The 12,642-nt window shown below is 46.8% G+C and overlaps 1 protein-coding gene across 3 annotated transcripts in view; it reads right to left on the reverse strand.

The window, feature by feature from the left end:
* The window catches only part of JADE1 (jade family PHD finger 1), a 223,176-nt gene that overhangs the window by 41,973 nt on the left and 168,561 nt on the right, over positions 1-12,642 (reverse strand). For all 3 annotated transcript variants that reach the window (XM_078676770.1, XM_078676772.1, XM_078676773.1), the window contains 2 exons: positions 5,037-5,204; positions 2,648-2,764 (listed from right to left, as the gene is read on the reverse strand). In XM_078676770.1, the coding sequence (XP_078532896.1) occupies positions 2,648-2,764; positions 5,037-5,204 (285 nt within the window). The remainder of the gene's footprint in view (positions 1-2,647; positions 2,765-5,036; positions 5,205-12,642) is intronic.

Consider the following 12,642-nt stretch of genomic DNA (forward strand, 5'->3'; position numbering starts at 1 on the left):
AGGGTGTTGAAGCAGCTGGAGGTGACAGCGTTGACCTCTCAGTTCATGGTGAGGGATGAGTCTAGTACGATGCCGAGGTTTTTGGCGTGGTCCGCGGGGGGGGGGGGTGGGGGGGGGAGGGGCTGTGGGCTTCCGTGGGCGGTCGGCCACCAGGTGTTGTCCCATGCTGAGGGGGGTGGTTCCAAGGACGAGGACTTCTATTTTCTCGGCGTTTAGTTTTAGGCAGCTTTTGGTCATCCAGAGTGTGATGTCCTGCATCCCTTTCTGGAAGTTGAATCTGGCGGTGGTGGGGTCTTTGGTGAGAGAGAGGATGAGTTGGGTGTCGTCAGCGTATGATACGATGTTGAAGCAGTGTTGTCGGACGATGGCGGCGAGGCGGGCTACGTAGAAGTTGAAGAGGGTCGGGCTCAGTGAAGATCCCTGTGGGACTCCACAGATGATATCCGTGGGTTCGGAGAGGCAGGGTGGCAGTCTCATTCTTTGGCTTCTTCCGGTGAGGAATGATCGGATCCAGTCTAGGGCTGTTCCTTGTATGCAAACGTCGTGTAATCTGGTGATGAGTGCGTGGTGGGAGACGGTGTAGAAGGCTGCTGATAGGTCGAGTAGGATGAAGGCTGCGGAGTGGTCTAGGTCCAAGAGGGTGCGGATGTCATCTGTGGTGGCGAGTAGGGCGGTCTTGGTGCTGTACATGTCTGAATGGATGATGTGAGGGTCCACAAAGACCGTAGTAACCCACATCCCTTTCCAGAATACATACAGACCATTCATATTAAAGCCTTTTTTGTCATTTCACTAGATGTAACCCATGGTGTGTGTTTTCAAGACCTTGGACTAAGTACAATGTGATTTTTTAATGATTTTTATTAGCATATCACTATGCCTAGTCTAGATTTTGCTAGTCATAAGAAAAATATTACATGATCCTGAAATTCAAGATAGGGGAGACAACAGAAAAAAAACAGAGCATAGTTCCTTTCAATTCCCTCTCGCAATGTTAAAAGGTTTTATCAAGCTTTAGCAACACACAAAGTTCAGGTTCCACCTGAACACATCAGCAGTGTGAGCTTACTCCACACACAACAGGAACAATATGTGCAGCAGTTGTACCGGCAGGGAGATTAGGCGTTAGCAGAGCCAAGACTCTGCCCTAAAAGCTCCTAGCTCCCTGGTGCTCCAGCAGATGGAAATGATGAGGAAAGCAGGCAAGACATGACCCATGTGACAGCTCTGGGTTATTTTATCAGGTAAGAGAGGACTGATGTGATTGTGTTCTGTCGCTTTGAGCATACCAGTAGGGACGAATCTTCTTGGCAATTGTGAAAGTCGAATGGGTTGTGCGGATGCAGGTATGGAACAAAGAATTCCAGTGATGTGGGAGCCACTGACTGAGTAGACCGGCAGAGCCAACCGGGAATGAAGCAGGAGTGATAGGAAGAGGAGACAAAGAAACCTGAAGCAATAACCATTGGGGTGATAGGCGGTAGCAAAGAGTAACAAGGGAACATTCACCCAATACTAGTCCAGTTCACCTACTCAGACAAAGATCTGCTAAGCACTTGTATGGGGCATAATGTCCTCGCATGGGTGGGTACCAGGGATGCTAGACCAACAGTCAAGCAGCGGAGAACAGAAGAAAGGCCGCAAGTTAAGGTTTCTCGTAGAGGACAAGCAGTGACTTTGAAGAGGAACATTATCAAAGGTTGTTTTACTTTGAGTAATGGACCAGAATTCTGGAATAGGGTGTGAATGAAGGCAATGTATTGCAACTTTGAGGCCATGGGTTTTTATGCCTAAAAGCACATTTATTTATATGTTCAGACTCCTCAGCCACAGTAGGTACAGTTAAAACTCGAGGAGCAAAAGCGAAAAAATGAAAGATTTCTTAGTTAGGCACAGGCTCCAAAGAAATAGTTCAGAGGTGCTAAATTGTGGAGGGAATACAGATTTCAGTTTAAGAAAACAACACCAAAGAAAACAATTCTTTTTCTGATAAGCTTATATAAAGATGTTGGGTCAGATGTGCAAAAATGTTTGCAGTCCAATATGGGACGAATTGGCATGTTTGGGAACGCAAAGAAACATTTTGTTATGTATGAATCCCAAATTGAGATTCGATAAAATGTTACCGAATCGCAATTTGGAATTACGAATACATACTGATTTGGTATTTGGAAGGGCTGTGTTTAGGGCATTGCTTCCAAATACCGAATCTGAATGGGATGTATTAAGTTTTGCAACCAAATTCTAGTTACAAATATATTAATATTTTACTGACACCTTGATGGAGGTCGTAAACTCTTTGCAAATGGGAAAGGGTCAATCAGGAATATCCCTATATGGACAGACTAACAGCCTTAATTAGGGTTCAGTAGACAGAATACTCCATCACAAACGTAGAAGATGACCCATCCACTCTCTTAGAAGTGCATTACAGCCTATGCCACTTGTAATACGGTGGATGCTATATCTGCCACGTTTTGACGGAGTATGCTAAATAAGGCCCCAAGTTTTTGTTTCTCATAATAAACCAAAGTAAAAGTGTTATCAAAAGAGAAGACATGTAATATTTATAAAAAAAAACACCAATCGATATCCACTTAACAAAATCAGGCAAAGCAGTGCAATGGCCATATGCTCCTAACCTCACCTGTATGGAAGCCCCAGTCTTCTCATTGCAAAGACTGCACACTAAAGCCCATCTGCTGCTGGGAATATGGGACACCTTTGTTATAGGTTCCATCTTCTCCGGACTGCCGATGCTTACCTAAGACACGAGGAGGAATTATTATTCATGAAAACATTTTAGTTCTTAAGTATCAATCTAAAGTTTAACTAGGCTGCAGTGCCCTATATTACTGCTGTATAACTTCCTCCTTAGATACAAAGTTTGAACAATCCCCAATACTTTCACTTCAAATTAAGCAACTCATAGGAGCTTCAGATCAAAATACAGATTTCATTTTGCAGACCACGTGAATGCAAACAAAAACAAAAAACACTTTCTCGCAACAATTTTGTCAGAGCACGGCTGAAGTCATAGTTTATTACCTTCAGTGAACTCCTTCCAGGCAGTGTCACATAAACCCCTATAAAGAACAAAATCACTTACCTATTACTACTGTTCTCCAGCTGTTTGTCCCATTGACATACTTTTATTATTGCCAGTCATTGAGTTGAGAATCCTCAGAAATAAATTCCTAAAAACTATGGAATTCAAATACATTTATTTATCACTACTTTAGCCGTACGCTATGTGTAATGCCTCTACCGCTCTATGTGGCTTGAACCCTGGTAAAGGCGGTGGTGATTCAGAGCTCCACATTCCTCAGAAACTTCTATAACAGATTTTCAAATCAAGATGTTCATATGTCAAGCAGTCATACAGAATAGGGAAAGAAAAGGGAGTTGCCTGAATATCTATTAAATGTACTAAAGCTGAAGAACAGTAGGCATATGTAAGCAACTTTGTTTCTTTAACAGCTCTTAAACTTTCATAGATTTACAAGCTTGAGTTATAACTATCAAAGTAGTAGCGACAAACTACCAAACAAGTCTGTCGCAACCGCTTTAGATCTCAACTGGATTCCTTGACAGCAGTGCTTTGTGAACGTGAGTGGTGATCCATGTTTCTGCTTCATAAATATCTATGAGCAGTACACCGACAAAACGTACTGATTATGCCTCCGGTGGAATGAACATCCGTTTTATGTTGAAAGGGTCTGACAACCTTTGCTTGACACAGGTAATGTGCGTGTTGTAATCCAGTATGATACACCCACTTTGAAAGGGGCACATCCTCTGTCATCAATTGTATGTTGGAGGTTAGTCTCCTATATAAAGTCAGATCTTTTTAGGGGTGGGAGCCTGAAGTGAAAATTAAAGCATCCTCTGTTACCAGGTTTACCACCTACACTAGGAGCAACCACAAATTACAATCTAGACAGTTGAGCAGAGCAATGTCTCACTCTTTCACACATTGATGGTGTTATCACTAATTTGAATGGTTCAAAATATTCACTGACGCCAAGGCAATAAACATTCAAACTGTAGTAGTTCAAACAAGTAACACAGGTTGAATCAATGTCTTCATGGTTCTGCTTGAGGGAACTGATTGCCTATATAATTGGATATATACATTTCAAAGTCATCTGCTTCAAACAAAAGAGCCTATTAATGATGCAAACAACATTGTAGACAAACTTCAAATAACAAAGAGCAAACAAAGGATACAGGAGATTCCTTTCGCAAATACCTTAATCTTTCTTTGGCTTTGCTCCTAAACATTCAACCAAGCTGGATGTCATTACAAAATCCCCAACTCATGTCATTCTCCACGAGGTACCAAAGATCTACCTTCTCATTACTAGGTAAACTGATAATGTTTCTTAGCTCTCATGTTGTCTTTGATTTACTTCTATACACTGCAGGTCCTTTGTTCATATGTTGAAGACTGCACTAAAGAAATGACGTGTCTTTTAGCCAGTCTGAAAATTCCATTAAGAAATTACTATAGGGTACGGGTATTTAAGCAGTCTCTTCACTTTTATTTAAATAAAAAAAGTGAAGACGCTGCTATAGTGTACAGACTAAAAATTGAGTGGCTAAAAAACTCTTTTTGAAAACACTAGCATTATGAAGCTGCCTCCTGTTGGCATGGGTGCTACAGCCAAAAAAGACCAATACTAAATAGAAATACTACAAAAGTTCAGTAATCATATGAAAACATTGAAGATGCTGAAAAATGAGAAAGTAGATCGCAAGAACACTGTAGCAAATACTATGCAGAGACGTCTGAAAAATGTCTTGGGATAAAGATAATTTGTGACAGTAAAAAAGGTATTGAAGATGGCCAGCAAAAGTTGTACCAGACCAAAAGTAACTTCACATAAAGTCCATACCTAGCGACAGTAGTCTACTTTAATAAAAGCAATCTCAGCAGCCTACCCTCCCAGACGGAAGTTGTATGCTAAACAGCATGCAATTCAGAGGTACCACTGCATGGTATAAACTATCACCTTATGAAAGTCAATACTTACCTCAGGTATCCAAAGAGCACAGCTAACATGGACCCATTTTGTTCCACTACGTGTTGGCTTCATTGCTCCACCTTTTTTGGGACACAACAGGCACTTTGGCTTAACACCCAGGGCGCAGGTTCGGCATAGCCAGCTTCCTTCTGGAACTTTCAGGATTCCATAACATGCCTGCATTTGTATTCAGAAAGGAAGAAATTAAGAGTTTGACTGAACATTGATTGTGGGGATAAACAATTATAAAAACACAACTTTGTTTCAACGTTATAAATGAGTTAAAATCAAGAAATGTAACATATAAATTAATACATAAAGTATGATCCAGAGCATTTGCTATTGGTGCGTTGCAAACTCAGATAGCCACTGTTGAGCTTTAGACAATATCACTGCCTTCTTCATTACATTCAGGATCTGAATCGATTGGACAGTAAATACTGCCGGTCTTAAAAACTAAACACTCCAATAGTCCAGTTCTTTGGCACAACTTAAAGCTGCTAAACTTGTTGAGACTGGCACAAACCGAGAATATCTGTTGAAAATGTAGATCGGCAAGTTACACTTCAAATTGGAATTGCTTCATTCTTCAAATGAAGGTCTAAAGAAAATGCATAATAAATGCCCTAGGAGATAATCAACCTTCCATCAGTAGCAAGATCGAGCTGTCAAGGGTAACTCTAGAAGCTGATAGGGGTTGGAAACTAAGATACTTCAAAACAACTCCAAGAATTTTATTGCGTGTAAGTAAAATGGTGACCAAGAAAATAATAAAATGCTAACACCTGCTGTGGTAAATGTAGAAAGGTGCCCTTTTTTGGCATGTCACCCCCACTTGTTGCCTAGTATCTGATGCAATTTTAACAGAAGTGCATTGGATACCTGCTGTCTAGGTCCCCAGAGCAAGATCTAATTCCCTAAAACTGTACAATTGTTCACCCAACTGACAATACCTTTGGCACCCCTTGTAAGTCCTTAATAGATGGTACCCTGGCACCTAGGGCCAGGATCCTCAATAGGGTCTTTGAGGGCTGCAGCTTACATTGTATCCCTTGAAGGAACCCCTCAGCACCGAAATACTGCCATTGCAGGCTGTGTGTCATGATGCAGGGAAAAGTGAAGACACAACATGGCTCACCTCCTATATTCCATCCTGCAGACACTGCATGTAGTATAGGTAAGACAGCCCTACATCAAGCCTTACAGCCCCAAGACAGTGTGCACTATACTACATGTGCGGACATATCTGCATTATCAGCTATGCCACTGTGATATCTCAGTCTATTCTTGTATATTACCAGTAAACACGGAAGCCATTTTAAGAACATGTGCTGGACACTAGTGGTTATGAGTCCACCAGCTACATAATGGCTTCACTGAAACTATGGATGTTTGTTATTAAAGATCTCATATTAATAAACCTACACTGATTCCAGTAATGGATTTATAAATTCATGCACCCAGAGGGCACCTTTGAGGTGCCCCCTGAAAACCTACCGACTACCAATGTGCTGGCTGACTGGTGTAGACTAGACTGCCACCACAGACAGGTTACTGAGCCCCTGCAGGTGAGATCAAGAAATCTCTTGAGGGCAGAAACAATGCTTGCTCCGGCCGGAGGTGGTGTCATCTCCTCCAAGCAGGACAGCTAAGCGATCAGTATATTAAGGCAAGAGTCTTCAAAGGCCACTGCTGCCTTTGATATGTGACCCAAGGCTTCCCCAGAGAGGGGAATTGCCACCCCTTGCACAAGGCCCTTTGGCACCAGGACTGGTGGGAAATGTAGCTAGTCAGGAGGCGTGTTCTCCTCTCAGGCTAGTACCACCCCTAAGTTGGGCTACCTGATTTGAATACCACTTATTGAATTTCAACATCTTCGTTTCGGTGGTATTAGGCTCTCTGGGTCAGGATTATACTCACGTCCCAGAGGAAGTGGTCATACAGAGGGTGCAGAAACCCTAAAGGTAAGCAGCCCACTGGCTACTACCTGGCACTCGACATATCTCCCCTAAATGTCTACTACCTGGCACTCATTGTAACACCAATAAATTGAGTATTTAGGCGCCACCCCTCACACCAGGAATCTAGTTTCGATGGATCAAGAAGAAGAGAACAAAGAAGAGCTGCGAGAAAAGCGAGAACTGAAGACTGGCTGTGGACTTTAGGCGCGAAACCTGCCTGCACCAAGTATCCACAATAGTGACAAGCAACTCGTCCTGCAGTTGACCAGCTTCCAAGAACCCCGGGAGACTGCCAGCCATTCACAAATTGCCAGCAATCACCCTTGAAGCAGAGAAGCTACTCCCCTGCAGTCACTGAAGGGCAAAGTCTGATCCACCGAGTTGCAGCTCACCGACCAATACGACATAGAACCCCCCCAGGATGATGCACTGGTGCTCCTGAAGGTCAGATCTGTCCCCCCACCAAGTGAGAAGACACCAGTACCAACCGGAGCAGCAAGACCCAATACCCAGGGTACTGGACCTCTTGCAAAAAGCAAAGACTCAGAGTCCAATCCAGACACTGAGACCGAGCTGCCGCTGATGGACATCGGCACCGCAGAGACCTACTTCCATAGTGGCCCAGCTGCCCTGATTTTGCACCCGTAACCAGCTAAGACAGGCAACTGCAAAGTCCTAGGATGCAAATAGTCCAGCCAACCTTTTCACTCTGCATCCGAGTGTCCCAGCCTGGGTACCGATGAACTGACTGTGCTTTCTTGTTCCTATGACCCTTGTGACCCGTACCGCCCCCCTACCCCCTTGTTGGGAGCTTCTGGACTTGTCCCCATCTGCAGCCTGTTTTGAGGTGGCCCCCTTTCTTCCTACCAGAGTAGCGTGCACAGCTACCCACATGACTAGCACCTCTGCATCCGGACACCCCAGAGCAGGGACTGAGTAACAGATGGAGTAGTTTCTGTCCTGTAACTCCAGTTCTGTAGTAGGGGTATCTCTGTTATAGTCATAATCTAGTGAATAGTCCCGCCCATGTGCGTGGACCCCGGAGCAATCAAAAATAATCTCTTACAGTGTCAAAAAATGCAGAAAATGCATAGACACTTAAGAGAGAATTTAAAGACAGATAATGCAGCCAAAAGGCTACACTGTCCAGTACTTCAACTAGAAATTTCCACCATAAAATCCACAAAACAGCAAAGCCTGTACAGATTTCCCTTGCTTAACAGCAAAATCCCTCAGGAATGATAGAGAGAAGAACCTGGACAGACAAGCCCCATAGGCTGCCATTATGTGGCTTAATTAGGATACTGTGCCTTTAAGAGAACCTTCCAGAACCTTCTCTCAGTATCCCAGAATGCATAGCAGGTCCAACTTAGCCTCAGTTCTTTTCGAGGGCGTAGGAAACGCCAGACCTGTAGCATTATGATCATGAACAACACTCCACCGGGGAGGCGGGAGGGCGCTTATGACTATAACAGAGATACCCCTACTACAGAACTGGAGTTACAGGACAGAAACTACTCCTTCTGTAGTAGGGGATCTCTGTGTATAGTCATAATCTAGTGAATAGAATGGCAAGCCCATCCCCACACCAAGCGGCGGTGGAGAGTAAAATAACGCCACTACTGTGCGAACAGATTCCGCAGCGAAGCCTGCCCAACCTGAGCGTCTGTCCTGGCATCAGAATCCAGGCAGTAATGCTTAGCAAAGGTATGGACCGACTTCCAAGTGGCCGCCTTGCAGATCTCTGCAATGGGAACATTACGGAGCATAGCTGTCGTAGCAGCCTTGCCCCTGGTGGAATGAGCCTTAGGTTTGCCCCCTAAGGTCTTATTAGCTTTGCAGTAACACAACTGAATGCAGGACACAATCCACCTAGAGATGGACTGTTTAGAGGTAGCAAGACCCGTCCTGACTGAACCATAATTGATGAACAATTGGTCTGACCTACGAACATCTTTAGTCTTATCAAGATAAAACTTCAGCACCCTCCGCACATCCAGGGAATGTAAAGACCTTTCCGCCGGAGACGAAGGATTCTGAAAGAACGTAGGCAAAGTGATAGTCTGATTGATATGAAAATCAGAAACAACCTTGGGAAGAAACTTAGGGTGAGTACGCATAACAACTTTAGCATTATGAAATACAGTATAAGGTTCCTGGCAACACAATGCCTGAATCTCACTCACCCTGCGGGCCGATGTAATGGCCACTAGGAACGCCGCCTTCCAGGACAGGTGCTGCAACGAAGCCTTATGAATGGGTTCAAAAGGCTCCTTCATCAATCTGGACAGCACCACATTCAAGTCCCATGAAGGCGAAGGAAGCCTGACAGGAGGGAACACTTTCTTCAAGCCTTCCAAAAAATCTTTGATCACAGGGATCTGGAAAAAGGAAGTCTGTGAAGGGCCTTTCCTGTAGGCAGTCAAAGCAGCCAGATGAACCTTAATGGAATGGACATTAAGGCCCGACTGCGCCAGATGAAGCAGATATGGAAGGATGACATCTTCCTTGCATGACGTAGGGTCATAGTTCTTAGACTTGCACCAGATGCAAAACCTCTTCCACTTGTAAGCATAGGAAGTCCTAGTGGAAGGTCGCTTAGCCTCCTTCAGTATGCCCATACAATCCTCTGGGAGATTCAGATGGCCATATTGCACTATTTCAGGAGCCATGCCGCCAAACTCAAAGACGAGAGGTTGGGGTGCACCATCCGCCCCCCGAACTTCGTGAGAAGGTCCGGCCTGCACGGCAGCTTCATGTGAGGAAGGAGAGAACGGTGAAGCAGGTCCGTGAACCACCACTGTCTGGGCCATTCCGGGGCAATCAGAATCATTCTCGCCCTGGACTGGGACAGCTTGATGAGAACCGCCGGAATCAGGGGAATTGGTGGAAAAGCGTACAGAAAGCTGTTCGACCAGTTGATCCATAACGCGTTCCCCAGCGTCCCTGGCTGGTAGTACCTGGAGGCGAAGCCTCGGCATTTGCTGTTTTCGGCGGTGGCAAACAGATCTACGTCTGGAGTTCCCCACCTTGCGAAGACTTCTCCTAGTACTTCGTCGTTTATGACCCATTCGTGGTTTTCCTGCACGATTCTGCTCAGTTCGTCTGCCTGAACATTCTGCACACCTGGCAGATGGGTGGCCGTTATCGACAGTCCTCGAGCCAGAAGCCAGTGCCAGATCGCCTGCGCCTCCTGCGACAGAGTGCGCGATCTCGAGCCCCCCTGCTTGTTGAGGTAATACATCGTAGTCGTGTTGTCCGTCTGAACAAGCAGAGAGTTGGTCTGAAAGGACGGATGAAAGGCCTTCAGTGCCAAGTGAACAGCTCTCAGTTCCAGGAAATTGATGTGGTACGTGGACTCCGTCGGGGACCACGTCCCTTGAATTTGCAGATCTCCGGAATGCGCCCCCCAACCTTGGAGAGACGCATCCGTCACGATGGTCTGTGTGGGAATGTCCTTGTGGAAGGGAACGCCTCTGAGGAGATTCTCCTTCGAGCACCACCACTTCAGAGACTGAAGAGCATGTAGAGACAGTCGTATCCTGTCGTCCCAAGAACCTCTCCTCTGGTCCCACTGATCCTCCAAGCACTCCTGCAGAGGACGCATCTGTAGCCGTGCGTGAGGAGTGAGAAAGATGCAAGAGGCCATCGATCCCAGTAGAGAAGACACGGTCCTCACAGTCGTAGACGGAGTTTTCATGAGAGCCTGAGCCTTCCGAACGAGTGATAAACGTCGCTCTTCCGAAGGAGACACGCTTGCTGACAGCGTATTGATGGAGGCCCCCAAGTACTGGATGCACTGCACCGGAATCGGGACCGACTTGGACATGTTGATGTGCAACCCCAGCTTGTTCAAGAGAACGCACGTCTTCTGGAAGTGTGCTCGAGCTTCCGAGAAGGAGGAGGCTTTGATCAACCAATCGTCCAGGTACGGGTAGACAAACACCTTGTTCTTCCTCAGGTGTGCCGCTACCACTGCCATACATTTTGAGAATGTCCTGGGTGCAGACTTCAGTCCGAAGGGTAGCACCGTGTACTGATAGTGATTGGTGCCGACTTGAAAGCGCAGAAATTTTCTGTGTTTGCATGCAATGGGCACGTGGAAGTATGCGTCCTGTAGATCTATGGCACACATCCAGTCTCCCCGTTGCAGCTGAGGGTAGATCTGATGCAACGACAGCATGCGAAACTTTTCTCTGCGAATCCACTTGTTTGCCTGCCGCAAATCCAGAATGGGCCTGAACTCGTTTTTGTCCTTCTTGCGGACAAGAAAGAACCGAGAGTACAGACCTCTTCCTCTTTGAGACAGAGGTACGTCTTCGATCGCCCTTTTCCGTAGCAGAACGTCCGCCTCCGTCTGAAGCTCGCGCAGTTGATACTGCGAGCTGACGGGAGGAATCGATGGAGGAGGGCTGGTGAAACGTAGACTGTATCCATTGCAAACAATATTCAGCACCCACTTGTCCTGAGTAATTTTTCTCCACTCTGCCAGAAAAAATTGAACGCTTCCCCCCACCGGAGCGGGTAACGGACGAGGGGGAAGTAACAGCTCAGGGACGGGACCCGGCCGGGCCCTTGGTCGCGGTAGAGGACTGTTGACGACCTCTACCACCCTGTCGCTTCTGGAAGGGCTGCCTGTACTGCTGCTGCTGCTGCCGCTGTTGATGTTGACCAGCAGACTGCCCCCTTCCACGACCCTGCGCCCCAAACCGACGCTGGTACTGTCGGAAGGGTTTCTTTTCCTTGGGCTTTTCCAGGCCCACTGCCGTCAGGGTCTCCGCTTCGGCCTTCATCCTGGCCATCTCATCATCCGCGTGCTTCCCGAAGAGGGTATCTCCGGAAAACGGGAGATTCGCCACGCGTTGCTGTGCCTCCGGTTTCAACGATGTCAACCTGAGCCAAGCATGGCGTCTCTGGTGAATCCCGTGGCAATATCCGTGCGCGGACAGCAACGATATGTCTGCTGCGGCGCCGATGGCCTGATTAGAGACCAACATCCCCTCCTTGACGATCTCCACAAAGTCCTCCTTGCGGTCTCGAGGGACGAGGTCTGCGAACTGCTCCATCGAGTCCCAAAGGGACCGGTCGTAACGTCCCAGCAAAGCCGAGTCACTGGCTGCCTTCATGGACGAGGCGGATGTCCCACACGCCTTGCGACCAGCAGAATCGATCCACCGGCTCTCCTTGTCCGGAGGCACCGTGGACGCAGGGGAGGTGGCATGAAGCTTCCGAGCAGCAGTCACGATGACTGAATCCGGTACCGGGTCCTTCCTCAAGAAGGCTGGGTCTGAGTCCGGAGCCCTGTACTTTTTCAGTATCCTGGAAGGGACAGATTTCACCGTTGCCGGCGTCAGGAATAGCTGTTCGGCGGGCTCAAGGAGCCCCGGCACCAGAGGTAACAGGGGGCGAGACAAGTGCCTCTTGTGTAAAGTCTCAAAGATTACCGAGGTAGAAGCCGTAGGCGCTTCAACCTCAATGCCCAACTTCGCCGCACCACGCAGGAGAACCTCCTGAAATGTGCTAATATCGTCTATCGGAGACACCCTAGTCTCCGGCGAATCGGACAGCGTGGGCGAGTAGGAACGGGTCCCAGAAGGAGAACGTGACCTGGACCGACGTCTCTTGTGATGATGCCTGGATCGTGATGAAGATCC

Source organism: Lissotriton helveticus, chromosome 2_1, assembly GCF_964261635.1.
Source record: "Lissotriton helveticus chromosome 2_1, aLisHel1.1, whole genome shotgun sequence".
In the NCBI taxonomy this organism is placed as follows: domain Eukaryota; kingdom Metazoa; phylum Chordata; class Amphibia; order Caudata; family Salamandridae; genus Lissotriton; species Lissotriton helveticus.